We start from the raw sequence: 25604 nt of genomic DNA on the forward strand, positions 1-25604 counted from the left end.
TGACTTTCAAAGCCACAGAAGAGGTGGCATGAAGATGCTCTCACTTTCTCTTCAAAAAGCAACCTTCCAGTATTCTCGAAAATAGAAAAGGGGAAAATTATCATTTGGGTACATTGAACTATGTACACGCGACCAAGGTATACTTTTTTGGCACAAAGATGATAATGATAAAATTATAAATCTCTTATACTGACTTGTATGAGTAAACAATCTAAATATATGAGAAAACAGAATCACCATAGGCAAAGGTCAGTAGAAATATCAGATTAAAGAATTAGAGGTTAAAGATAAAAGAAACAGACCTGATAAAACTGAAGCTATGGCAAGCATCAGATCTAAAATATAACAATAACAGCAAACACATATAACAATACCTGTGAGACTTCTCTGTGCCCTTTCTTCACTCCACAGGTGAGGAAAGGCACAGAGAAGTCACGTAGCTATCGAACTCATCCAGTTTGTAAACGGCAGAGCCTAGACTTGAAGCCAGGCAGTCTGGTTCTAGAATTCATGGTAACATCAATGGGTTTAATATTTTATAGACATAAAAGAAGGCTTAAAATGTGATTCAAACAAAAGGGATCTCAAAATTGAGTAGGCTGTTTTGAAACAACTAAACAGAACTTTCAGAAATGAGACATGTGAAATTTATTTAAAACTGGACATATTTTTTTAATTTAATAATCTTTAAGTACCCATTATTTCTAGGAGTATCTTTGATATACTTTTTGCAAGTAATGTGTGGCAGGCACTATATTTGGAAGAGTATCTCATTTAAATCTAAAAACCCTTACAGTATATACTATTATCATCATTTATACAAAGGGAATAAATTAAGAGACGTTAAATAATTTGTCCAAGTTTATGTATCTAGGAAGTATAGAGTTGGTTTGACTTCCAAATGCATGTTCCCTTCACTCATAATCTCCAGAAAAAGGTAAACAGCATATACGACTTCAGCTAGAAAAGTTAAATATTATCTGTGTACACGAGTGAAGTTAGGCCAATGGAAACATTTACAAGAGATCCCTGCCAGACATGGCCAAAAAGAGAGGCGGAACGTATAGAGTAGGTAAATTACGCGGGCCTCTCACTGTTGCGGCCTCTCCCGTTGCGGGGCACAGGCTCCGGACGCGCAGGCTCAGCGGCCACGGCTCACGGGCCCAGCCGCTCCGCGGCACGTGGGATCCTCCCGGACCGGGGCACGAACCCGCGTCCCCTGCATCGGCAGGCGGACTCTCAACCACTGCGCCACCAGGGAAGCCCTAGAGTAGGTAAACTTTTAAAAGTCAGAACCAGGGACTTCCCTGGCCGTCCAGCGGTTAGGACTCCGCGCTTCCACTGCAGGGGGCACAGGTTCAATCCCTGGTCAGGGAACTAAGATCCTGCGTGCCGCATGGCAGCAAAAAATTAAATAAATACATAAATAAATAAATGTCAGAACCAATTAAGGCAGTTATAAATGGATGGCATTTAAATATATATATTAGAATAAGTTTCAAGCCATGCAAAGTTCACCAAAACAATTTTTATTTCCAGTGTTTAATTGGGTTTGCACACAGGCATGACACAGGTTTGGGTCCATTAAGTCCTCATGCAGAATTATATTCTTCTCCATAAAGAAGCCAGTTCCATCCAGGTCACTATCTACACACCTATGTTACAACATTTATATCAAATCTGGTATCTGAAGAAAAGATACACATATAATATGTTCATTTAAGTTACGTATTTTACAGAAAGATTAAAAATTCAAGTCACACAAAACTCAAAAACTGTATTAAAAGTTTGAATAGAAAACTCAGAGATCCACCTGGAATGACTAGAGAATGGAAGTTCTGTATCTACCTGTGTTAAAACTGGTAAATGTGATGAAATTTGTTACCAATAAAACACATTTGTTTACTCAGTGTAAGTTATCTAATTTTAACAATATGGCACCCTAAAAACCAAATGTATTTTTATGATGAGGCACTTTTGTTAGTGATGAAACCAAAAGAACACATTTGCTGCATACTAATGCCAGCTATTTTCTTCGGTAAACTTGGGTGTATGCACTATGCGGTGAGTCGCAACAAATAACCTTGCTCATTTGTATACAACTATCCAATATATTTTTAAATATATATATATATATATATATATATATGTTCTTCTGGCTGTAGTGATGCACTGTAAAGCTATTTCACAGTGCAAAATGATGAAACCAGCCCAAATGAAGGCTGCATAATAACAATTCTGGTACAAGAAAATATTTACAGAGTTATGGAACGTGTTAACAGTAGCTTCTATTCGCTGGAGCAGACGTACCCCCAGTTTAAAGACAGGGATGGAACTGTGCTTTGTTGCCTGGGGTTTCGGACAGTTGGTGAGGTTGGGCCGCCGCTGCAGAACTGGCGTCCTGGCTCGTGTTCTGGAAGCTTTCCCCATTGATTTGGTCAGGCGACTGCGGTGGTGTGCAAAGAGGGCGCCTGTTAGTTGAAGCCAAGGTGCTGGGAGAACGGTCAGCATCGGACTGAGAAGGCAGGGCTGGGTCCGTGGGGGGTACTTCGAACGTGCTCAGGCCCCGGGGCCGGGGGTCCCCCGCGCCCCCGCTGCTCAGGTCGGCCGCACTGGTGCGTAGCCGCTCCCTGGCCAGCCAGTCCGAGACGCACAGGTCCTGGGCTGCGCATCTGGGCTTCAACCGCGTCACGGCGGAAAGCTCGGCTTCTCGCTCCCCGCTCAGCTCCTGCGCTTTCCAGAAATTCAGAACGCTGATCTCGGTCGCATCCCTGTGTCCGCCCAGCGTGTGCCTGCGCTTGATGTTCTTCCTTTTGGCAGGATCGGCGTCGGTTTTTTGATTTCCGACTCCGAACATGTCGTCTGCCGGCGCTTTGGGCCTCAGTTTTAACCGGTCAGCTATCTTCGTTTTCCAGGTGGGCTCCTGCTTCTCGGCTTCGCTTCTGGCCGGTGGCGTCAGTAAGCTCCCCGTGGATTTTCCTTTTCTCATCACCTCGAACACCTTGCTGATGGAAGGGGCTTCCTTCTCACCCTTGGCATCGGCCAGGGTCGCGCTGTCCGACTTGAACCGGGCCGACTTCTTCCTGGACAGGGTGTCACACTCGATCAGCTTATGGGAGCTGAAGAGCTGTCTCCGGCTCTCCGAGCTCGGCGTGAGGCTCCCCTCCGTACAGCTGAGCTCGCTGCCTTCGGAGCCCCGCCGGCCCGTCTTCGCGGCCTCCTGCGCCTTCCCGCGGAGGAGCCTCTCGGAGGCCAGCGCGGCCGGGAACACGGGGAAGTCGCTCTCGCTGTCCGTCTCCACCGGGCGCCCCTCGCTGACCAGCTCGCTCCTCTCGTCGTCGGCGTCGTCCCCCCGGCTCTCGGCCACCGACTGCACTTCGGGGCTCGGCCGGCTGGAGTCGAGGCCGCTCACGGAGGGGGCGGGCGACGTCGCCGAGCACCCGGCGCCGATGCTGCCGCCGCCGACGACCAGAAACTCGCCCGCCCTGGGCTCGGGGCTGGTGGACTTCTTGGTGGAGAACCTCGCCAGGGCGCCGGCGTCGGGCCCCGTCTCGTCTGGGTGGGAGGCCCTCTGGGCCGCGAGGGCTCTGGGGCCCTCTTTCAGGATGGCCAGGCGGCAGCCCGGGGTGGGCGACCTGCTCTGCTTGGCGCCCTGGGGGGCCGGGGGCTCGGCGCTCTCCCCGCGCACGGCTCGCGGGTCAGCTCGGGCCGCGCCGCCGTCTTTCGTCGCGTGATTTTCTCTGCAAGCCACGGTCCTTGGTTTCCTGCCCGGTGTCTCGCTCTCTCTTTTGCACTCTTCTTTAACATCGTTGTGACCCGGCTCTGCGTTTTCTTTCTTAAAAAACACATTGTCCAGTTCGTCCTCCGAGCTGCTGGGCTGCGCCTTTTCTTTCGGTTTTTTCCTCTTGCGACTGGCGGCCGCGAAGATGGACGACACGAGCAGGTCCCTGGTGTACTGATCTTTTCCGGACCCCCAGGAACCCTGGCGGGCAGAGACACGAGACTTTGAACATAGAAACGATACCGAGTTCATCTTCTGGAAAGGCTCCCCCCGCCCAGCACCAATATTTTTATTTTTATTTTATGTTTTGTGTGTGTGATTTCCATTGCTTTGGTGATTATTTTTTATTTTGTTTTTTAACTGAAATATAGTCGATTTACAATGTTGTGCCCACCTCTGCTGTACAGCAAAGTGACTCAGTTATACACATATAGACATTCTTTTTTTTCATATTCTTTTCCATGATGGTTTAGCACAGGAGATTGAATACAGTTCCCTGTGCTGTGCAGCAGGACCTTGTGTTTATCCAGCCTGTATATAACGTTGAATAGTTTGCATCTGCTAACCCCGAACTCCCACTCCTTCCCTTCCCCTCCCCAAGTATTTCTTAACCACTAAAGCTAAGTAATAACAGGGTGTAGTGGGTTTTGTTTTGTTTTGCGGTACGCGGGCCTCTCACTGTTGTGGCCTCTCCTGTTTGCGGAGCACAGGCTCCAGATGCGCGGGCTCAGCGGCCATGGCTCCCGGGCCCAGCCGCTCCGCGGCACGTGGGATCTTCCCGGACCGGGACACGAACCCGCGTCCCCCGCATCGGCAGGCGGACTCTCAACCACCGCACCACCAGAGAAGCCCCCAGAGTGTAGTTTTTACACCCCCTTTTAACTTGTATCTAAGACAACTTCTTATTTTTATTTAATCTGTCCCATTTCTTGCCTGGTGGTATTTATCTGTCATGTCACAGCTGACATACACCTGTCTTTCAGGGACACCTTCTGTGCTTGGGGCCCTCTCGCACTCCTGTTCTCCTTGACTTCCCTCCATCTACAGACTGTCCCTGCTTCTGCTACCCTCAGAGGGTCCTCAGGTTCCTTCCTCTGGAACATGGGTCTCATAAAGAGTCAATATTCTGATCGAGTTGAATGTAATATTCTGACATTGGTTAAAATTTTATGACTGGCTTCAATCTTCCAAGTACGGCTATCACATGATACAGATACTGTATCGGATAAGCTGATTAAGATAAGGGAGCTCCTGGGCTCTCATTAGTTCAGGCTGGACCTGCACGGACTGGCCTTAGGCAAATCACGTTGGCACTGTCTTCACTGATCTCAAGTAACAACCAAATCATGGAGTTCAAAAAACACAAGGTCAATGAAAGACCTGAAATCCTTACCATAGAAACACCGCGGCGCCCTGTATTGACAAAGCGGCAGTGTGGCCAACTGGCTTTGTCAGCTACGCCTAACAGGTTCTTGATGATGACAGTTTAAGTGTTCATAATGCCTACAGGCTAAGTAAATTCGGGGGTGGGGGGGGCGGTCAACAAACACTAGCTGGTGTAACACACACCTTTTAAGTCAAGCAGGCAGGCAGGAAGTATGCAGAGTAACAGAAACTGAGTAATAGTTTCTCTGTTGTCATCAAAATCTTAGGCAAGCTAGAACTACTATACTGAAGTCTTGAAAATTACACTAAAAATTCAGGCTTTTGTATTAGAAAGGATTCACCAAAATGAAATCACAGATTGATGGAACTTTGTTTTTATAAGTTATAAAGGATTTTATAATTATACAGGACCGTTCTAAGGGTTATTCACATTTAACACATTCTGCTGAAGCCCGTAGGAGATGATGGCTGTGACTGAGCTCTGAATTAGAAGACCTGCTGTTCCTTCCCTAGCTTGCTGTGGGCGACACTGAGCAAGTGGTTCACTTTTAAACACCTCAACTTCATTGTTGATTTAAGTGAGAAGAAATTAGATTATACTATCTTTAAGATTCCGTTGCAACGGTTCCCTTTAAAATTCGATGTTTCTGTGATCACCGTGTCTTGGAGCAAATGACTATATTAGTTTACAACTGAAAAAAATGGTTACAAAGAATTATGTCACTTGGACATCCATTATATTATAGGTATAATACAAACACCACCATAATTTACTTAAGATGAAGAGACTGCTATAACCACAGGTTAAGAAATATGCATCTAGTAAGAGGAAAGGAGGGAATTTCCAACAGGCATGAAATTTAAAACCTAAAAATCTAAATCTAAAATCTTATATTCTGGCAAAAAGAGGTGGGAAACTGTTCCAAAGTAAAGAAGTCTAAGGAGACATGGCAACATAATGCAAGGGGCGATCCTTGATTGCATCCTATATACAGGAAAAGAAAAAACGACACACATTATTGGGACAACTGGCGAAATTTGTGTAAAAACTGTACATTAGAAATAATAATGAATTGTACTCATGTGAACTACCAGAATACAATAATTATGCTGTAATTACATAGAAGAATCCCCTTGTTCTTCGGAGATGCACACTGAAGCATTTAGGGGTAAAGTGTTATCAAGTCTATAAGTTAACTCTCAAATGACTCAGAAAAAAAAATTACATATATATCAAGATTGACCAACTGACAAATCTAGGGCAAAAGGTTTGGGTGCTATTATTCCAATAACTTTTTTGTAGGCTTAAAATTTTTCAAACTAACAAGTTGGGGTAAAAAGATGGTAAAAATCACAATATAAGTGATAGCGAATGATATATCATTAAATATTTTATGATATTTTCCGCAAGAAATTCAATTCTAATTTGGTCATATGTGATCCCATTATGTTTCGGAATGATATGTAATGATATGTATGTCTCATTTCCAAATAGAACATTTGAAGAAATTTATTGACAATTCTACTTGCTACAGTCTCAGAAGAGCAAAGCTGGCACAAACTGAATTAATGAAAAACTTACTAACTGAATGTCTTAAAAACTACTCAAAAAGTGTACTTTGGTGGTGGTGTCAACAGAACACAAATTATGTATACAAAAATTGATTATAAAAACAAAATTAGGGACTTCCCTGGTAGTGCGGCGGTTAAGAACCCGCCTGCCAATGCAGGGGACACGGGTTCGAGCCCTGGTCCGGGAAGATCCCACATGCTGCAGTGCAACTAAGCCTGTGCGCCACAACTACTGAGCGTGCGCTCTAGAGCCCGCGAGCCACAACTACTGAGGCCCGTGTGCCTAGGGCCCGTGCTCCGCAACAAGAGAAGCCGCCGCGATGAGAAGCCCACGCACCGCAACGAAGAGTAGCCCCCGCTCGCCACAACTAGAAAAAGCCCGCAAGCAGCAACGAAGACCCAATGCAGCCATAAATAAATAAATAAATTTATTAAAAACAAAACAAACAAAAAAAAACCAAAACAAAATTAGTGATCTTGTTGAAAAGAAGGCAAGAATATACATTTTCATAAAAAATGTATAATAATAATAAAGTCTACATTACTACTGAAATGTTTACAGAATGAAATAAAATGTTTGGGATTTGCTTCCAAATAGTCCCGAGGGACTTCCCTGGTGCTCCAGTAGTTAAGACTCTGAGCTTCTACTGTAGGGGACATGGGTTCCATCCCTGGTAGGGGAACTAAGATCCCACCTGCTGCAAGGCCAAAAAAAAAACCAGTCACCAGGAGGAGGAAAGTGGGCGGGGCAGATGAGACACACTTGGCCGTGTATTAATTGCTGAGGGTGGATAATAAGGGCTCATTATATTATTATCTCCACTTTTGCATATGTTAGAAAATTTTCACATTAAGAATGAGGGGGCAAATGCCTACTTCTTTGAATTATGCTAAACTACACGGAGATAAATCCAACACCCCGCCTCACAGTCCAGTATTCCTCCATCATATTCTATTTTAAGCATTGATTTCTCCCTTTGTAAGACTCTGTTGGTCTGTCATCAGACACAGACGGGGGTGCATCTGCATACGAATCATAACAATCAGCCACAAAGCAATTCCCCTCTAAAATATTCCAAACTGTACAAAACAATTTACCTTAGATTTTGTTGAGTCACTAGTAGCTGAATCTGTGAGAAGTTAAAGAAAACATGGTCAGTATTGGTCAGATTCTTTACTGCTTTCAACAAACAATGCAAAACTTATGGAAAAGACAGGCACAGAACAAAATGTGAAAGCCAAACTCAAAAACAATATAGAACACAGTGGATAGTCAGAGCTCACAAAGATGCAAGCTGCACCACAGAAAGCCACCGCCATGAAAGGATGCTGTGAATTGTAGGCAGAACCAGCTCAATGATAGGGATGGCAAAGGAGCCCTGTGCTAAACAAAACAGAAACACTAGAGTTTATTAAATTTGCTAAGCATTAAATCTAGCAGTAAAGCAGCTCGAAGACCTTTTGAAGAATTGCACTATGTACCACATCCTGTATCTGAAACGGATACACAATGTAGAACGTTTAGGATCGTTGGCTGCCCTCGCTACAAATTGAGATGCTCAGACTCGGTGTATTTATGTTGATTTTTGTCAGACCGTCAATGTTAAATTTTGGAAGCATATACTGTGTGCGTAAGGATGCATTAGGATAACCTGCTTCTAGGTCACTTTGATGTTACGTGAAATCACGCTGATCTCTGTGCTTGGGACCCTGCTTTCACGTCTGTGCAGTCAGGGATCCTTTTGACGAGTTAAATTGCTACCAGTTTTCCAATTATTTATTAACAAATGCCATTATGGAAATGGAAAAATGGAGAGCACCATTTTACTGTCTGGCAAAAACTCAGAGTATACAAGTATAAAGAGGGTAGGAAGGGGCTAGCACTCTTCAGGACAACACCAATTTGGAAATTTTCTCTTTCAACTTCAGGGAAACGGATTTTCAGAATTAATGAGCTGAGCCCCATGCCACGCCCCTTTCAACACATGGCTCAATGCTTTATGACTTTAAGAACTGGTAGACCATACCATGCTATTTCTCCTCACGGTCTGCTTCAGAAATAACAAGAAACAGCAGAAAAACTTTTAAGAAAGTAGTAGTGATCTGTTTACAATAATCGTTAAGAGAAAATGTACACCACAGATCAACTCAGTTTGCGTTTACAGGAATCGGGGGTTTCTGCAGACAAGGCAGCTACAGTGTGGACAGCAGTCCTCCTTCTTCCTACAGTTCCAGCTGTCCATCAGGGACACCACGGAATCCACTAGCGACATTACCGTGTGATAGACTCCTCCCATCTCGCCTGTGCAACATCAGTATAGATTTGCCTGTGTCAGTAAGTGCTGGAAAGAAAACCCTTTAGGACTAAAACGAGAACTAGAGACAAAGGGAGAACACGGTGTAAAACATGCTGGGTTAGTGCAACAGTTTGGCAGGAGAAAATCTGCATCGAAAGAGCCTATGAGAACTGATACTTCACCGAACATTAGGGTGGCAATAGAAGACAGAAGAAAATGTCAAAAGAGATTGACTTTTACGGTGACCTCTGTAGTGACAAGATAATATACTGCATTTATGAGAATGGTGCCCATGAGCATTTTACATATTTAATTGGCTGCTTTTTCAACAGAACGTCCAGCTCAAGAGTAAGAACGACTCATACAGTCTAGACCATACTTTCTGCCATCACAGCAACCACATACTCAGTAGCGTGTATCTGTTTTACCTTGTGATGACTATTACATGGAAACTGTGAATTAAAAAAAAAAAAAGAAGAACAAAACAGTGGTTTGCATGCTCATTTTCCCTCGTATTTCCTTTCTGACAAGCATTACAACTTCATGCACTGCCAATGGCATTACAGTCACTGGAAGATAATTCAGATCAATCAGAAAAGGAAGATTACATTTTTTTTTTTTATTAGTGGAAAGGGAAAAAAAGAAGAAGAAAAGGAAAAAAGAATCATAGTGAATTGTTACTTATGATTGATTTGTTCTTTCATGTTATAAGAATTTAGCTTTTAACCTAGAGATCAATACTGCCCAGGCAAGAGTTACCTGATACATCTCCAGGGGAGACGCCTGTCCTTCCAATGTTCGTGAGTAAATGATCTATGTTTGGCACTGGCTGGGAGTCTACTGTGTTTTCCTCCTGCACTGTTGTCTATGGTTAATAAACAAAGATCTCTTCATCATCTCTTCAAAGATACTTTCTTTAAAATTCAAACAACATTTAGTAAAAGACACATTACTGAGTGGAGGACATACGCTTAATTTTTTACATTATTTGCATATAATTAATTACCAAATAAGTATCATACTTGGATTTTCATTAGATCAGAAACGGAGGCGCTATAGACCTGCTTTCGGGGTGCAAAGCAGACAATAGCATACAAAGCAGGAAGGTGACACAGTTGTAGGATCAGGATCTTGTGGGTCCCAAATGAGAAGAACAGAGTACAAACGCTGACGGACAATACTTACAAGAGGTTCTTCAGCACCTTCTTCTGTGAAAAACCAGTCATGCTAAAATTTAAAATAAAAAAGGTGAAAAAGAGAAATTAAACAACCCCCTATAGAGATCTGTATTTTGGAGGATAGCACAGAAAAAAAGGTAATTCTCTTAGAAAAAAAAAAAAAAATTATAACCAAATTCTGCCTACCAACTATCAGCTGCTCATGAAAAAGAATTTTCTCAATGAGCCGAAGTCTGGACTTACGTGCTGGATAAGTGTCTCTACGATCTTGTACTGGTCTGGCATGTGAGTGACCATGTGCGTCATATTATCTTCAGAGGTCCTCACAAGAGTTGGACCAAACACTATGGCTAGGTTTCTTGGTTCCATCTGCAACAGAGGATGGTATTAGAAAATATCACAACTTTTCTGAGGAAAGCAGGCTTAAATTCCCATTGCATGCTTGGCATTTTACTTCTGAAAGGCTCTTTTGATGAAAAAGAATTCAAAGAATGGTTGACTGATGTGTGTAAAAAAAAATAATGCTTCAGGGTTAGAGTTTCCATAAACTGATCTCTATGTAAACTCTTTTTCTTGCTTTAATGACAACATACAATACTTAATTGGCATTCGTTTTTTCCAGGAAGTCTTTGATTGAAAACAATTGATCTGGTTCAAAACTAGTTATTACAGGGAATTCCCTGGCAGTCCAGTGGTTAGGGCTCTGCGCTTCCACTGCAGGGGGCACAGGTTCAATCCCCGGTCAGGGAAACTAAGATCCCACAAGCTGTGCACCTCGGCCAAAACTAAGTATTAACAAAGCTGGATCAACTAACAAAAATATTAAAATCAAAGGGAATAAAACTTGCAAAAGAATAGGGAAAACCTCTCCCCTCAAAAACCAAACAAATGGAAAGAGACACATAAAAATGTCCAAATTTGCCTGAGTAGTACATTAAGATCATGAATATGTAAAAACTAATGTCTGAAAATATTCTTTTAACAAAAGTTTTACTTCAACCAAGACTTCTAAAGCTTGTTGCTTATCCTTGTACCAATGAACACCTCAGTATTACATGCCTATATGTTTGTATGTTTCCTTCCATGATAGTTTGTACTCCTGTTTAAGTACCTGATTGTCAAAGGTGTGAATCTTTTGTTTTTCTTTGTTATATCTTATAAGTGTCTGGTGTAATTTTTTGACCTTAGGATTTGATTAAAATATTAAATAACCAATCCCCAAAACATACTAGAGGGTAAAAAACCATTGTGGAACTCAAAAAAAAAAAAAAAAAAATCAAACCGGTCTTGGGATCCACACCAAAAATGTAGTTTCCATCCATCACCAGACAGTTGATCCCCCTTTTACCCCTTCACCCCGCCTGCACCCGCGCCCCTTCCCCTCTGGTAACCACGACTCTGTTCTCTGTTATCTATGTGTTGTTTTTGTTTGGTTTGTTCATTTATTTTGTGTGTGGTTTTTTTTTTTTTATTCCATGTGAGTAAAATCATACAATATTCATCCAAAAGATATTTCTTTAAACCAATCAGGAAAAGCTACATGTGAACAGACTACTAGATAATATGAAGGAATAATACATTTTGGTGTGTTTGATAGAGGTAATACGGTGGTATGAAAACAAAACCAAAAAAAATTATCTGCTAAATCTAAATGAAACAAAACAAAAAAGGAAAATGTCTGTTGTTTTTCACTGTATACCATTTGATACATTTTTACCGTTGTTTGTGCAAATACTGCCCATTCAAAATATTAATATACAGTTGAAAAATAAAAGAAGTAAAATTTCTGACTTTTTCATTTTTCTTGCTGGATAAACATAAAAGAAAATGTCTTGAAAAAACAACAATTCATATTTTGGGGATCTTTTGCTTTTAAGACTGATCTTTAGAGGGACATGATCACCAGTATGATGTATTTTAGAGCTTTTGTTTAATTATAACCTATTTTTGACTATTTCACATGAAGCAGTGAAGTACATCTTTTCAACTAAAGACACTGAAAGTACATCTCTTCAATAAACAGTTTACAAACCTTATTTTTTTCTGAATTTTCTGCCACTGTCTTCAGATGAGCCGAAAGAAACTTGAGCGTTTCATAATGATGTTCGGGCAAATCATGAATCTGAAACATATTATTTTCATGATGGATTTAAATGTTGAACTTTCGTTGTACCTCCAAAAATATAAAATAATACCTACTAGTCTTTTTAATGTTTTCAGACGATCTAGAGGATCTTCCTTACGATTGGCTTCAATAAAGTCGGCATATTTATCTGACAACAGTAAGAACAAAAAAAACCAAATTCATCTTAAATTGTTTAGGTGAGCTGTAATCTAGTTTCCCTTTAAGGTTCAATTTCAAACCACAATTAAAAAGAAAAAAATAGTAGGGAAGACCCCAAATAGCCTTTGAAATGTTGTTCTAAAACTACTATAGGGGCTTCCCTGGTGGCACAGTGGTTAAGAATCCACCTGCCAATGCAGGGGACACGGGTTCGAGATCTGGTCCCGGAAGATCCCACAGGCCATGGAGCAACCAAGCCCGTGGGCCACAGCTACTGAGCCTGTGCTCTAGAGCCCATGAGCCACAATTACTAAGCCCGTGTGCCACAACTACTGAAGCCTGTGTGCCTAGAGCCCATGCTCTGCAACAAGAGAAGCCACCACAATGAGAAGCCCACGCACCGCAACAAAGAGTAGCCCCCGCTCGCCGCAACTGGAGAAAGCCCGCGTGGCAACAAAGACCCAATGCAGCCATAAATAAATTTATAAAAAATAAAATAAAATAAAATAAAACTACTATAGTTTTTAATGATTTCCCCTAGGCCTTATCAAACAAAGGAAATTCCCCAAAATGTGAGTTCTCTGAGGGTACATCCTGTACATCCTGTATTTACACAGTCTGTCCACTTTCTCTCCCCGCAACATCTACCACAAGGTCTTATCTAAGTCAAATAGTTGGCTTGGCTGAAAAAAATGCTTTTCTACTAATTGTACCTTATTATGCCTGAAGGATTTTCACCGAGAACAATAATAACATATTTTCAACTCAGCTGTAAACATGAATGAACAGGATAATATATATTTTTACTGAACTTTAACAATATTTTATAAACTTTTTTTCACTGCAAAGTATCAGGAGGAAAAAACAATCCAAATGACAAAAAACAGGACATAATTATACTTTGTATACAAATAAGAATTAAATAAAACCTCCTGTTTCTTTTGACAAAAATATTTTCCCCTGGCTCAATTTAATATGCTGTGGTTTCCCAACAATGTAATGTGCAGCTGTTGCATCGGTGTCTGGTGGGGTTAACTCACCATTTGTGAAAAGTGGTTCAGGGAGTTTTCTGAAGAAGGATTTTAGTAAACTGCTTATCACATTCAAATCTCGCCATTTCTGGGTATGCAAAATAAAAATACAGTATTTTTGTAGTCAATACCACAAAGGAAAAAAACAGTTATTCAAATAGAAATACACAAACTTACATCGTCTTGTACATCAATATCAGCCATTCCCTTGTTGAGTTCCTCTTGCATACTTGAGATGGCTGCATTGTTTCCAGGAACTCTATAAATACCTGTATATTCAAGACCTCTTTCTTCAACTAATTTGCAACATATGTCAACTATTAATGGAATATACTGCAAAACAAGAAATAAACATTTTATTTAACACAGCATGAATGTTTACCTTCAGTTAGCAGATACATATCGTAGCTACAAGGCCCTTTTCATCCAAAAGGAAACAGTATGTAAATTGCTGTTATTTGATATAGAGAAAATAAAGAATATAAACACTGGAGAACTGGGAAGAGATAAAACCAGCAAGAGATAGTTAAGTCAGTGGAAAGAGAATGAATAGGTCAAGACTGAAAGAGGAGGACCTACAGGGAGATAATAGTCTAAAGAAGAAACAAGAACAAGTAGGAAGAATGTGGAAACAGTTCAGTTGAATAAAAGAAGCGGGGCAGGGGAAGAGGAGGGGGAAAGAATAACATCCACCCACTCACGATATGAATCCTAACGTGGGCATTGTACATACACACACATATACACACACACACACACACACACACACAAGCACATTTACATTTATCACACTTTCTTAATCAGATTCTTGTTCCCATCCTTCTTTTAAAATGCTGAAAGCAGGGGGCGGTGAGCAGAGCCAAGATGGCGGCCGAGTTGGAGTACGAGTCTGTTCTGTGTGTGAAGCCCGACGTCAGCGTCTACCGGATTCCGCCCCGGGCCTCCAACCGCGGTTACAGGGCATCTGACTGGAAATTAGATCAACCTGATTGGACTGGTCGCCTCCGAATCACTTCAAAAGGGAAGATTGCTTATATCAAACTTGAGGATAAAGTTTCAGGGGAGCTCTTTGCTCAAGCACCAGTAGAACAATATCCTGGTATTGCTGTGGAGACAGTGACAGATTCCAGCCGCTACTTTGTAATCCGGATCCAGGATGGTACTGGGCGTAGTGCTTTCATTGGCATTGGCTTCTCAGATCGGGGTGACGCCTTTGACTTTAATGTCTCTTTGCAAGATCACTTCAAGTGGGTAAAGCAGGAATCTGAGATTTCCAAAGAATCTCAGGAAATGGATAATCGTCCCAAGTTGGATCTGGGCTTCAAGGAAGGGCAGACCATCAAGTTGAGTATTGGGAACATCACAACCAAGAAAGGAGGTGCTTCTAGGCCCAAGACTACAGCGGCTGGGGGCCTAAGCTCACTCCCACCCCCGCCTGGAGGCAGAGTCACAATTCCCCCGCCGTCCTCCTCGGCTGCCATCAGCAATCATGTCGCTCCACCGCCCGTACCGAAATCCAGTCGTGGAGGTACTGATGCAGATATCCTTTTAGATTTGGATTCTCCTGCTCCTGTAACCACACCAGCACCAGCTCCAGTTTCTGCAAGCAATGACTTGTGGGGTGACTTTAGCACTGCATCCAGCTCTGTTCCAAACCAGGCACCACAGCCATCCAACTGGGTCCAGTTCTGAGGAGCACTGGCAGGATGTTAAGGACAGACTTGAAGAATCAAAATGACCTTGAGGGCACCAATCTGTGAGGGGAGCTCGGAACCCCTTCCCTCCCCAGAACCGAAATCATTGAACGGTTGTTTTCATAGCTTCTCCGTTGCGTTCAGGCTGGTGTGTCACTCCCCGGTGTTGTTCCTTGCTGTACAGCCAAGAAAGTATTTCTTATCTCCTGTTCACTACGAGGGCAGGGGACCAGTGGGTCTTATGATACTTGTGGCTGACTACTGCAGGGCTCTAAAGGCCAGGGTCTCTTTGGTGGGGAAATAACCTCCAACATGTATAAAATTTTCTCCGTCTTCAAATTCTTTAACTTTTTCCAGAATCATCTCATGACCATTGTGTGCCTCTTTGTGAAGCTCTGTTTAGCAATTTCGGGGGAGACAAAAACCTCAGAACTTCCTTTTCCATTAACTGAAGACTCTCAAAATGGACAGACTGATCTCAGTGTTTACAGATGCAGAATTCTGATAGGGGTGGGTGTGAAGAAAGACCTGTTTCCTGGGTCTCTGCTATATATATCCTCCCTCAGGCTTGTCTTATTCAGTGAACATCCAGTGCTGGGTGCAGCCCCCTGACCCTCTAGTGCGTTTACATGTCTCTTCCTGTGACAAGAGGGTTGTGTTGGTGGCACCCCACTCTTCTTTTGTTGAATAGTGCATCATCTCTGATCGGTGGGTGTCTCTTGGATGAAGGAGGTTCAAGGGACTGTTTTCCTACTTATTTTCTAGAGAAGCAGTTACTTTCCTGCAGCTCCATCTAGTTGCTGCATTTGAAGCACAGCGTTACTTTGTAATGGCCCCATTATTTGTCCTAAAAGTTAAAGGGTTTAGAGTTTTTAACCTAATTTGTAGAGCAGAGAGGTTGAAAGCACTTAACTCTTGTTCAGTACCCACATTGCCTTGCTGCCTGGGTATCTGGCTCCTTTTCATACACATTTATTTTTTCAGTCCACCAGCTCTGCAACAGAAAGCTGCTATTACATGTACCATCATTTATGAAGCAAGCTGGAGAGCCGTGGCTTTAGCTGTGGTAGGTTTTGCCCAAACGATGGCTGCAGTACCCGTCACCAGGAGTATCTCAGCAGCAAGTTGCCCCCCACCACTTTCCCTCTCTCTGCCCGCCATTCCTTTGACAATGCTGTGAAGGGGTCCCGCTGTTAGGTGAACTGGCACCAGCCATTTTGTCTGCTAAGGGGCAATTTTGAGAGTGAAATGGGAGGATCTCACTTCTTCCCTTAGCACCTATTTGGATGTGTACCTTTTGGCTGAAGGGAGCCCTTATATTTAGTTTCAAAATAGATTCTCTCTCTTGGATTTCCTTCTTGACTCTTTTTAACTTTGGGTCCTTTTTTTTTTTTCATTGCTTCCCATTCTAGGCAGCTCTATTCTTGCAGAGCCATGACAGAACATTTAAAAATTCCAATAGAAAACACTAAAAGGAAAGCCTATAGGATCACTAGTGACTAACTACTGGGAGCCTATTTTCTCAATCTTCCTCTGTGTTGTGTTCTTTGTTTTCTCAAGATGATAATATATTATGTATTTGAATTGCTGAAAAATTGAAAATGAAGTTTCAGATATATGTATATAGAGCATATGTATGCTGTATTGGTGCAATAATGGTAATTAAAAATATGGAAAGAGGAAAAAATAAAAATAAAAAAAAAAAAAATAAAATGCTGAAAGCAGAAACACACATGACTTGAAAATGACTTCTTACCGATAGTTTCAGATACATTCTTAGCAGTTGAATAATTATTCTATTTCAGAGTCAACACATTAGAAAAAAGCATTATAGATAAAATTACTCCATACACCCGTACAGGTGAGACACGCGTAGAGAAACTAAGGTCTGTTAAGAAGACGAAAATACTCAACAGATGGACAGATACTCCCTGTGATCTGCACGGCTGTGGACTCAGGTCCTGTTATGACTACGGCTGAATTAATGGCTTTGGGAAATCTGGCTGGCTGGTGTCTCTCACCCGATTAGTATGAGCCGGCGGGCAATCATCCAGTCTGACCCCGAATGTTCCTGTAGCAGTAGGCTTTTTTTCAAATGTCTTTCTCATAATACTTGGAATGCCTTTTCTCCATGTGCCTTTGTCTTTTGGGGGACTAGTGTCATCTTTTGATCGTTATTCAAAAGAAAACGACATAAAGAAAAGAAAATAGAAACAAGAGTGTTTAAGTCATGACTTTAAACATCCTTTATCAATATTTACATAAATCAGAGTCCTATACTATAAATAACATATCCTTTATGTATCAAACATATTCTATTCTATTCTCTTCCTAATATAGCACTCCTTTCAACCCTCCATATAATTTAGTACGAATCAACTATGCTTCTTCACCCTTTGACAATCTGTACCATGATTTTCTTTAAAACAGTCGAGACAATAGAATTCATATGACATCTTTACAGTGAGATTTTAGCAAGAGGAAACATAATGGTTTTATTTCAAAACGAAAGCACCTGGATCCTCTGCATTTATCAAATTGGTAGTTTTTTTTTTTTTTTTTTTTTTTTTTTTGCGTTACGCGGGCCTCTCACTGCTGCGGCCTCTCCCGTTGCGGAGCACAGGCTCCGGACACGCAGGCTCAGCGGCCATGGCTCACGGGCCCAGACGCTCAGAGGCACGTGGGATCCTCCCGGACCGGGGCACAAACCCATGTCCCCTGCATCGGCAGGCGGGCTCGCAACCACTGCGCCACCATGGAAGCCCCTCAAATTGGTAGTTTTTGACATAGATGTATGTGTTGTATTTTCCTGCACTTGATCTGTATTATAAGCACTGGTGTCTTGGACCCCAGCTTAAGGGAAAGGCCCCACCATCCTGGGCCAGCTCCCCAGTCATCTCTGGGTCAGCTCACCCTGAGCTGAGGTCCGCAGAAAAGGCACAGAAAAACATGGAAACACCTTTAAAATCCCTATTTTATTTTTAAAAAAAATTTTATTTTTTTTTTCACTTAAGTATAGTTGATTTACTACAAACCCAATTTTAAATCCTAAATTTATCTAGGAATGCTGACATGGGTACCTTTAGTGAGAAGCTTCCTTTCCGACTCCTCCTTGGGGGAATGTGCACTTTGAGTTCGAGGCTCTGCTTTAGCACCAAGTAGAGTCTGCCGGATGCTGAGACTCTGGCGAGGGGTCTTTGGCAACTGCTCCGCTTTGCTGCTGAAAGAAAGGAACATTTCTGACCAAGTGCGTATTTTACATCCCAATTAACCTGCAGGCATGCTGGGAATCTTACCTCATCAGACTGTTGTATTCTTTTATTCTTCGACTAATCAGATCCCTGTTAGTAACTCCAGTGTCCTACAGAATAAATAGAAGGTAAAATTAGAAAGTCAATTCTAAACACTCTAAATAGAGATCCTACTCTTTTTGCGAGGCAAGGGGGAGCTCTATATTGTACTACTTTGCTTATTCAATACAGACTCCATGGAGTTGTTTTAAAAGCTCTATTCAAATCATGACCTAACATCACTAAGTGACAAATGTTCAAGTGCCTCCGCCACTGCCAAGAGTTTTCTGTTTATTTTCTGTACCCCAGCAACACCTAGACTAGTACCAGCAAGTAGCCAGTGTTCAAACGTACTGAATTGATCTGGCGTTTTTCATAAATGACTGGGAAGCAGTGAGCCAGTTTTTTCTCTCACTAATACCAGGAAGAATGATCAGCGTTTCAAAATAATACAGTTGGATAAAAGATGGAATACTGCCAAAATGTGTTAATGATTAATTGACAAGAACAGTGAGATTGAGGGTCAATTAGTATCAGAAGAGACAGCTATAGTATCAGAAGAAAAAAGCTCAAAACTGCTTTTTTTAACCTCAACAGGTTAACCTCAATAATATGCTACATGGAAAACACAGAGTTGACCATAAGAGGATGATTTTTTCTCTCCCTACTGGTTCCAATTATAAATTGACACACGTCCACAAGTATTTTTTTTACTTGTCTCCTTTTGGTCATAGTGAACGTTACAATTTACAAAGAATACAGACTTTGTAAATTCTCGAATTCAAATCGATTCTTCTCATTTACCAACTGAAAGAGGATATGGTTAAGATCTAGAATAAGACTGCTTGACAATTCTGAGCTATGTGACCCTAGGGAAATTACTTAACTTCTCTTTGCCACAAAGTTCCCTTGTCTGAAACATGGTGATGATAATAATAAGACACATTCATATGGTTGCTGAGATTAACTGATATAAAATGCTTAAAAGAGTGACTGCCATATGGTATATGCTCGGTGAATTATTACTTTCTTAGCTAAAAAACTCGGTGAAAATACCCGTGTCTCAGAATCAGATGATAGTGATGATGCTATAATGGCTGACATGAGTACATGTTCATGACCTACCAGGCACTGGGCTGCGTTCTTCATAAGCACCACGTCATTCAATTCCTAAAAAAGCCCTATGTCTCAAAGATGAAGTCATCTACTGCCCAGCAGGACACCCGGCATAGAGCAGGGGCTGATCAAACAGGAACTCCTTTGAACTGCTACTTAAAGCTGAAATCTACACCCAAGTTGTGATTCTCCCTGTTTACTTTGCCAAAACTCAGGTCTGATGTCTCTTTATAGCGGTGGTTGTAGAAAAAGGGCTGTATTGATACGGATCTGGTATTCGTTGTTCACGACAAACAAGGTGGAGTGTAAACTGTCAGACGAGAAGAAGTACAGGCGTTTTCCTATGGTCTAAGTTTTCATGACTTGAATTGGATATAATGGAAATGACAGAATTCGAGAACATAATTTGCATAACTTCATGGTTGATGGAGGTGTTCCTGCATACTGTAATGGGAAAGTAGGGGCAAAGAACCTTGGGGGGGTTTTTTTGGTCATAACAATGGACACACAAAGGAGAATAACGTCTAAGAAAAACAGTGTTGATGATATGAGAAAGGCACCCTTGAGCAAAATCTAGACTTAATCATTGCTGAATCTGCTCTGTAAAGTTTACAGTTATGTACACTTAAAAAAAAAAATCTTCACTACTGAAACTTCTGCTGTAAAAAATATCTTAAAAAAAAAATCTTCACTACTGAAACTTCTGCTGTAAAAAATATCTTGATGGTTGTGAGTCAGAAACTCTCCTTATTAAAAACAAAAAGTGGCTTATAACACGATTTCCGATAGTACAAGTTTTCTTAGAAACCAATTACTGTATTACAGTAGGCTATATTATATTCTTGCCTGCATAATTTCATTAACAAGAATCATGCTATCAGTGTCTCTGCATTTACACAGAAATTTGTTTGGAGAAGCATTTTCACTGTAACTTAAGCCCACAACAACCCTGGTTTTGACACAAAGAAACAGATCTGGAATTATTCAGTCATAAAGATAATGACCAGGACTAGGAAGCTAGGTCTCTGCTCAGTGCTTCACTGCTTCTGAGAAACTATGCAGAATATATGAATAAGCTGTTTTTCTAGGTCAGTAATGGTGATTTTCCCAGTAAGTGAAAATAATATAAAATAGGTATACTCGAGTTTTCCTTTTTTTTGGCTGCGCTGCGTGGCTGGTAGAATATTAGTTCCTGAACCAGGGATCGAACCTCTGCCCTAGGCAGTGAGAGCACAGAGTCCTAACCACTGAACTGCCAGGGAAGTCCCTGAATTTTCCTTCTGATCAACTATTTTTTTCTTTAATTAATTTATTTTATTTATTTATTTTTGGCTGAGTTGGGTCTTCGTTGCTGCGTGCGGGGCTTTCTCTAGTTGCTGCGAGCAGGGGCTACTCTTCGTTGTGATGCAGGAGCCTCTCATTGCGGTGGCTTCTCTTGTTGCGGAGCACGGGCTCTAGGCATGCGGGCTCAGTAGTTGTGGCTCGCGGGCTCTAGAGCGCAGGCTCAGTAGTTGTGTTGCACGGGCTGAGTTGCTCCATGGCATGTGGGATCTTCCTGGACCAGGGCTCAAACCCGTGTCCCCTGCATTGGCAGGCGGATTCTTAACCACTGCGCCACCAGGGAAGCCCTGATCAACTATTTTTAAGTGAAGATAGCACATTATAATTTTTTCTAAATGACGTATCAGATTCTCTCAGTCTTCTTTAAAAAGAAAATGTTGTGACAGTGTTGGTTTTATCAACGCCATTTTGGACACTAACCTCCTCATTTAAGTTGCTGCTCTCCTGGATGCTCTTGATCCAGGCTAGCATGTCATCCCTGTCTTCAGCCTGAAACAGGCACTCGCAGTCGGATGTGGTGAGTCGAAAGACATTTTTCCTCTTGGTCTCGCTGTAAGAGATGTCTATTAAGCAAGCGTTAACACTGATGGGCTGTTCCTCTTCAGACGGAGTCGTCTGTTCTCGTTTATCTTTGTACAGGTACAGCGAATGGCCCCGAAGCACAACATACATCTGCTTCCATGGTCGAATACTTCCACCAACTCGCTGGAGAACATGAGACAGATCAGGCATACTCAACACTTGGCTAGATCTTAGTGACAGGACAGATGCATCTAGCAACACTGTTAACACGCTTAAATGTATACCCAATGTGGCAGATGCCTGCTTTACGTCAATATATATCTGTTAGGGGAGGAAAGACAAAAAGTGTGGAATGTAAACCAAGTTGGTTAATGTATTCCTATCACAATCAAGGGCAATGAAATCTCAACTTTAATTGGGTTGAGAAAATAAAATGAACAAAGTTAATTAGGATAAAGCAAGTGTAGCAAAATATATAAAAAATGCTAAGGGAACAGAAAATAAGGAAAAAGGTCAGTCAGAAGAATCCTTTGAGTGAAAGCAAGGTTGAAGACAAGTCTTAGATCACGCAAGTCACAAACACTGCAAAAGGTAATCCCAAAAGGATATGTACATGTAATGAATTTAGTTAACAAAATTGATCAACTTTATATGGTCAAGCAACAACATGCAGGATGGGTTTTCTAAAAAAAAATCTGATACTCTTTGACAGTATTAAAGTTTTCTTATTAATTAAGCTGCCCAAATATTGTGGAAAATTTTCTGGCAAAGTTTTTCTTAAATTGTTATCTACTTAATGAAGCATATATTGATATTGATATTCATTTAAATACCTCTATATTTATAAAATGAGGGGAAACAATAAAATTATTATAAAGACAACCTGAAACTCTGCAAGAGAGAAGGCAGTGGCAGGACATGTTTAAAGTGATGAAAGAGAAAAACCTACAACCAAGATTACTTTACTCAGCAAGGATCTCATTCAGATTCGACGGAGAAATTAAAACCTTTACAGACAAGCAGAAGTTAAGACAATTCAGAACCACCAAACCAGCTCTACAACAAATGCTAAAGGAACTTCTCTAGGCAGGAAACACAAGAGAAGGAAAAGACTTACGATAACAAACCCAAAACAATTAAGAAAATGGTAATAGGAACATACATATCGATAACTACCTTAAATGTAAATGGATTAAATGCTCCAACCAAAAGACACAGACTGGCTGAACGGATAAAAAAACAATATCCATATATATGTTGTGTACAAGAGACCCACTTCAGACCTAGGTGCACATACAGACTGAAAGTGAGGGGGTGGAAAAAGATATTCCATGCAAATGGAAATCAAAAGAAAGCTGGAGTAGCAATACTCATATCAGACAAAATAGACTTTAAAATAAAGACTTTTACAAGAGACAAAGAAGGACACAACATGCTGATCAGGGGATCAATCCAAGATGAAGATATAACAATTGTAAATATTTATGCACTCAACATAGGAGCACCTCAATACATAAGGCAAATTCTAACAGCCATAAAAGGGGAAATGGACAGTAACACAATCATAGTAGGGGACTTTAACACCCCACTTTCACCAATTGACAGATCATTCAAAATGAAAATAAATAAGGAAACAAAAGCTTTAAATGATACATTAAACAAGATGGACTTAATTGATATTTACAGGACATTCCATCCAAAAACAGCAGATTATACTTTTTTCTCCAGTGCTCATGGAACATTCTCCAGGATAGATCATATCGTGGGTCACAAATCAAGCCTTGGTAAATTTAAGAAAATTGAAATCATACCAAGAATCTGTTCCAATCACAATGCTATGAGACTAGATATCAATTACAGGAAAAAAATCTGTAAAAAATACAAACACATGGAGGCTAAACAATACACTACTAAATAACCAAGAGATCACTGAAGAAATCAAAGAGGAAATCAAAAAATATCTAAAAACAAATGACAATGAAAACATGACAACACAAAACCTATGGGATGTAGCAAAAGCAGTTCTAAGAGGGAAGTTTATAGCAATACAATCACCTCAAGAAACGAGAAACATCTCAAATAAAAAAACCTAACCTTACACCTAAAGCAATTAGAGAAAGAACAAAAAAACTGCAAAGTTAGCAGAAGAAAATATAAAGATCAGATCAGAAATAAATGGAAAAGAAATGAAGGAAATGATAGCAAATATCAATAAAACTAAAGGCTAGTTCTTTGAGAAGATAAACAAAACTGATAAACCATCAGCCAGACTCATCAAGAAAAAAAGGGAGAAGACTCAAATCAATAGAATTAGAAATGATAAAGCAGAATTAACAACTGACACTGCAGAAATACAAAGGATCATGAGAGACTACTACAAACAACTATATGCGAATAAAATGGACAACCTGGAAGAAATGGACAAATTCTTAAAAAAGCACAACCTTCCGAGACTGAACCAGGAAGAAACAGAGAATATGAACAGACCAATCACAAGCACTGAAATTGAAACTGTGATTAAAAATCTTCCAACAAACAAAAGCCCAGGACCAGATGGCTTCACAGGCGAATTCTTTCAAACATTTAGAGAAGATCTAACACCTATCCTTCTCAAACTCTTCCAAAAGATAGCAGAGGGAGGAACACTCCCAAACTCATTCTATGAGGCCACCATCACCCTGATACCAAAACCAAAGATGTCACAAAAAAAGAAAACTGCAGGCCAATATCACTGATGAACATAGATGCAAAAATCCTCAACAAAACACTAGCAAACAGAATCCAACAGCACACTAAAAGGATCATACACCATGATTAAGTGGGATTTTTCCCAGGGATGCAAGGATTCTTCAATATACGCAAATCAATGAATGTGATACACCATACTAACAACCTGAAGAGTAAAAACCATATGATCATCTCAATAGGTGCAGAAAAAACTTTGGACAAAATTCAACATCCATTTATGATAAAAACCCTCCAGAAAGTAGGCATATAGGGAACTTACCTCAACATAATAAAGGCCATATATGACAAATCCACAGCCAACATTATTCTCACTGGTAAAAAACTGAAACCGTTTCCACTAAGATCAGGAACAAGACAAGGTTGCCCACTCTCACCACTCTTATTCAACATAGTTTTGGAAGTTTTAGCCCCAGCAATCAGAGAAGAAAAAGAAATAAAAGGAATCCAAATCGGAAAAGAAGAAGTAAAACTGTCACTGTTTGCAGATGACATGATACTATACATAGAGAATCCTAAAGATGCTACCGGAAAACTAGTAGAGCTAATCAATGAATTTGGTAAAGTAGCAGGATACAAAATTAATGCACAGAAATCTCTGGCATTCTTATACACTAATGATGAAAAATATGAGAGTGAAATTAAGAAAATACTCCCATTTACCACTGCAACAAAAAGAGTAAAATATCTAGGAATAAACCTACCTAAGGAGACAAAAGACCTGTATGCAGGAAACTGTAAGACACTGATGAAAGAAATTAAAGATGATACAAACAGATGGAGAGATATACCATATTCTTGGATTGGAAGAATCAACATTGTGAAAATGACTACAGTACCCAAAGCAATCTACAGATTCAATGCAATCCCTATCAAACTACCAATGGCATTTTTCACAGAACTAGAACAAAAAATTTTACAATTTGTATGGAAACACAAAAGACCCTGAATAGCCAAAGCAATCTTGTGAAGGAAAAACGGAGTTGGAGGAATCAGGCTCCCTGACTTCAGACTATACTACAAAGCTACAGTAATCAAGACAGTATGGTACTGGCACAAAAACAGAAATATAGATCAATGGAACAGTACAGAAAGCCCAGAGATAAACCCACGCCCATCTGGTCACCTTATCTTTGATAAAGGATGAAGGAATATACAATGGAGAAAAGACAGCCTCTTCAATAAGTGGTGCTGGGAAAACTGGACAGCTACGTGTAAAAGAATGAAATTAAAACACTCCCTAACACCATACACAAAAATAAACTCAAAATGTATTTAAGACCTAAATGTAAGGCCAGACACTATAAAATTCTTAGAGGAAAACATAGGCAGAACACTCCATGACATAAATCACAGCACGATCCTTT

General features: G+C 40.8%; 2 protein-coding genes across 10 annotated transcripts in view; one reads left to right on the forward strand and one right to left on the reverse strand.

The window, feature by feature from the left end:
* Positions 1-1513: 1513 nt before the first annotated feature.
* The window catches only part of ARHGAP21 (Rho GTPase activating protein 21), a 134445-nt gene continuing 110354 nt past the window's right edge, over positions 1514-25604 (reverse strand). For 6 of the 9 annotated variants that reach the window (XM_059058133.2, XM_059058131.2, XM_067030392.1 and 3 more), the window contains 13 exons: positions 21391-21675; positions 18520-18584; positions 18304-18443; positions 17245-17387; positions 13707-13862; positions 13539-13617; positions 12414-12487; positions 12247-12336; positions 10458-10583; positions 10222-10263; positions 9796-9901; positions 7838-7869; positions 1514-3982 (listed from right to left, as the gene is read on the reverse strand). In XM_059058133.2, the coding sequence (XP_058914116.1) occupies positions 2318-3982; positions 7838-7869; positions 9796-9901; positions 10222-10263; positions 10458-10583; positions 12247-12336; positions 12414-12487; positions 13539-13617; positions 13707-13862; positions 17245-17387; positions 18304-18443; positions 18520-18584; positions 21391-21675 (3003 nt within the window). In that variant the 3' untranslated portion in view covers positions 1514-2317. The remainder of the gene's footprint in view (positions 3983-7837; positions 7870-9795; positions 9902-10221; positions 10264-10457; positions 10584-12246; positions 12337-12413; positions 12488-13538; positions 13618-13706; positions 13863-17244; positions 17388-18303; positions 18444-18519; positions 18585-21390; positions 21676-25604) is intronic. The other 3 variants (XM_059058134.2, XM_059058132.2, XM_067030394.1) reach the window with 1 other exon arrangement.
* On the forward strand, positions 14378-16898 carry LOC131753159 (adaptin ear-binding coat-associated protein 1). The gene has a single exon (XM_059058138.2). The coding sequence runs from the start codon at positions 14394-14396 to the stop codon at positions 15219-15221; it is 828 nt and encodes a 275-aa protein (XP_058914121.1). The 5' UTR covers positions 14378-14393; the 3' UTR covers positions 15222-16898.

This window comes from Kogia breviceps, chromosome 3, assembly GCF_026419965.1.
Source record: "Kogia breviceps isolate mKogBre1 chromosome 3, mKogBre1 haplotype 1, whole genome shotgun sequence".
Classification (NCBI taxonomy): domain Eukaryota; kingdom Metazoa; phylum Chordata; class Mammalia; order Artiodactyla; family Physeteridae; genus Kogia; species Kogia breviceps.

Coding starts and splice junctions, on each gene's coding strand:
- LOC131753159 (XM_059058138.2), top strand. CDS start 14,394: ATGGCGGCCGAGTTGGAGTACGAGTCTGTTCTGTGTGTGAAGCCCGAC.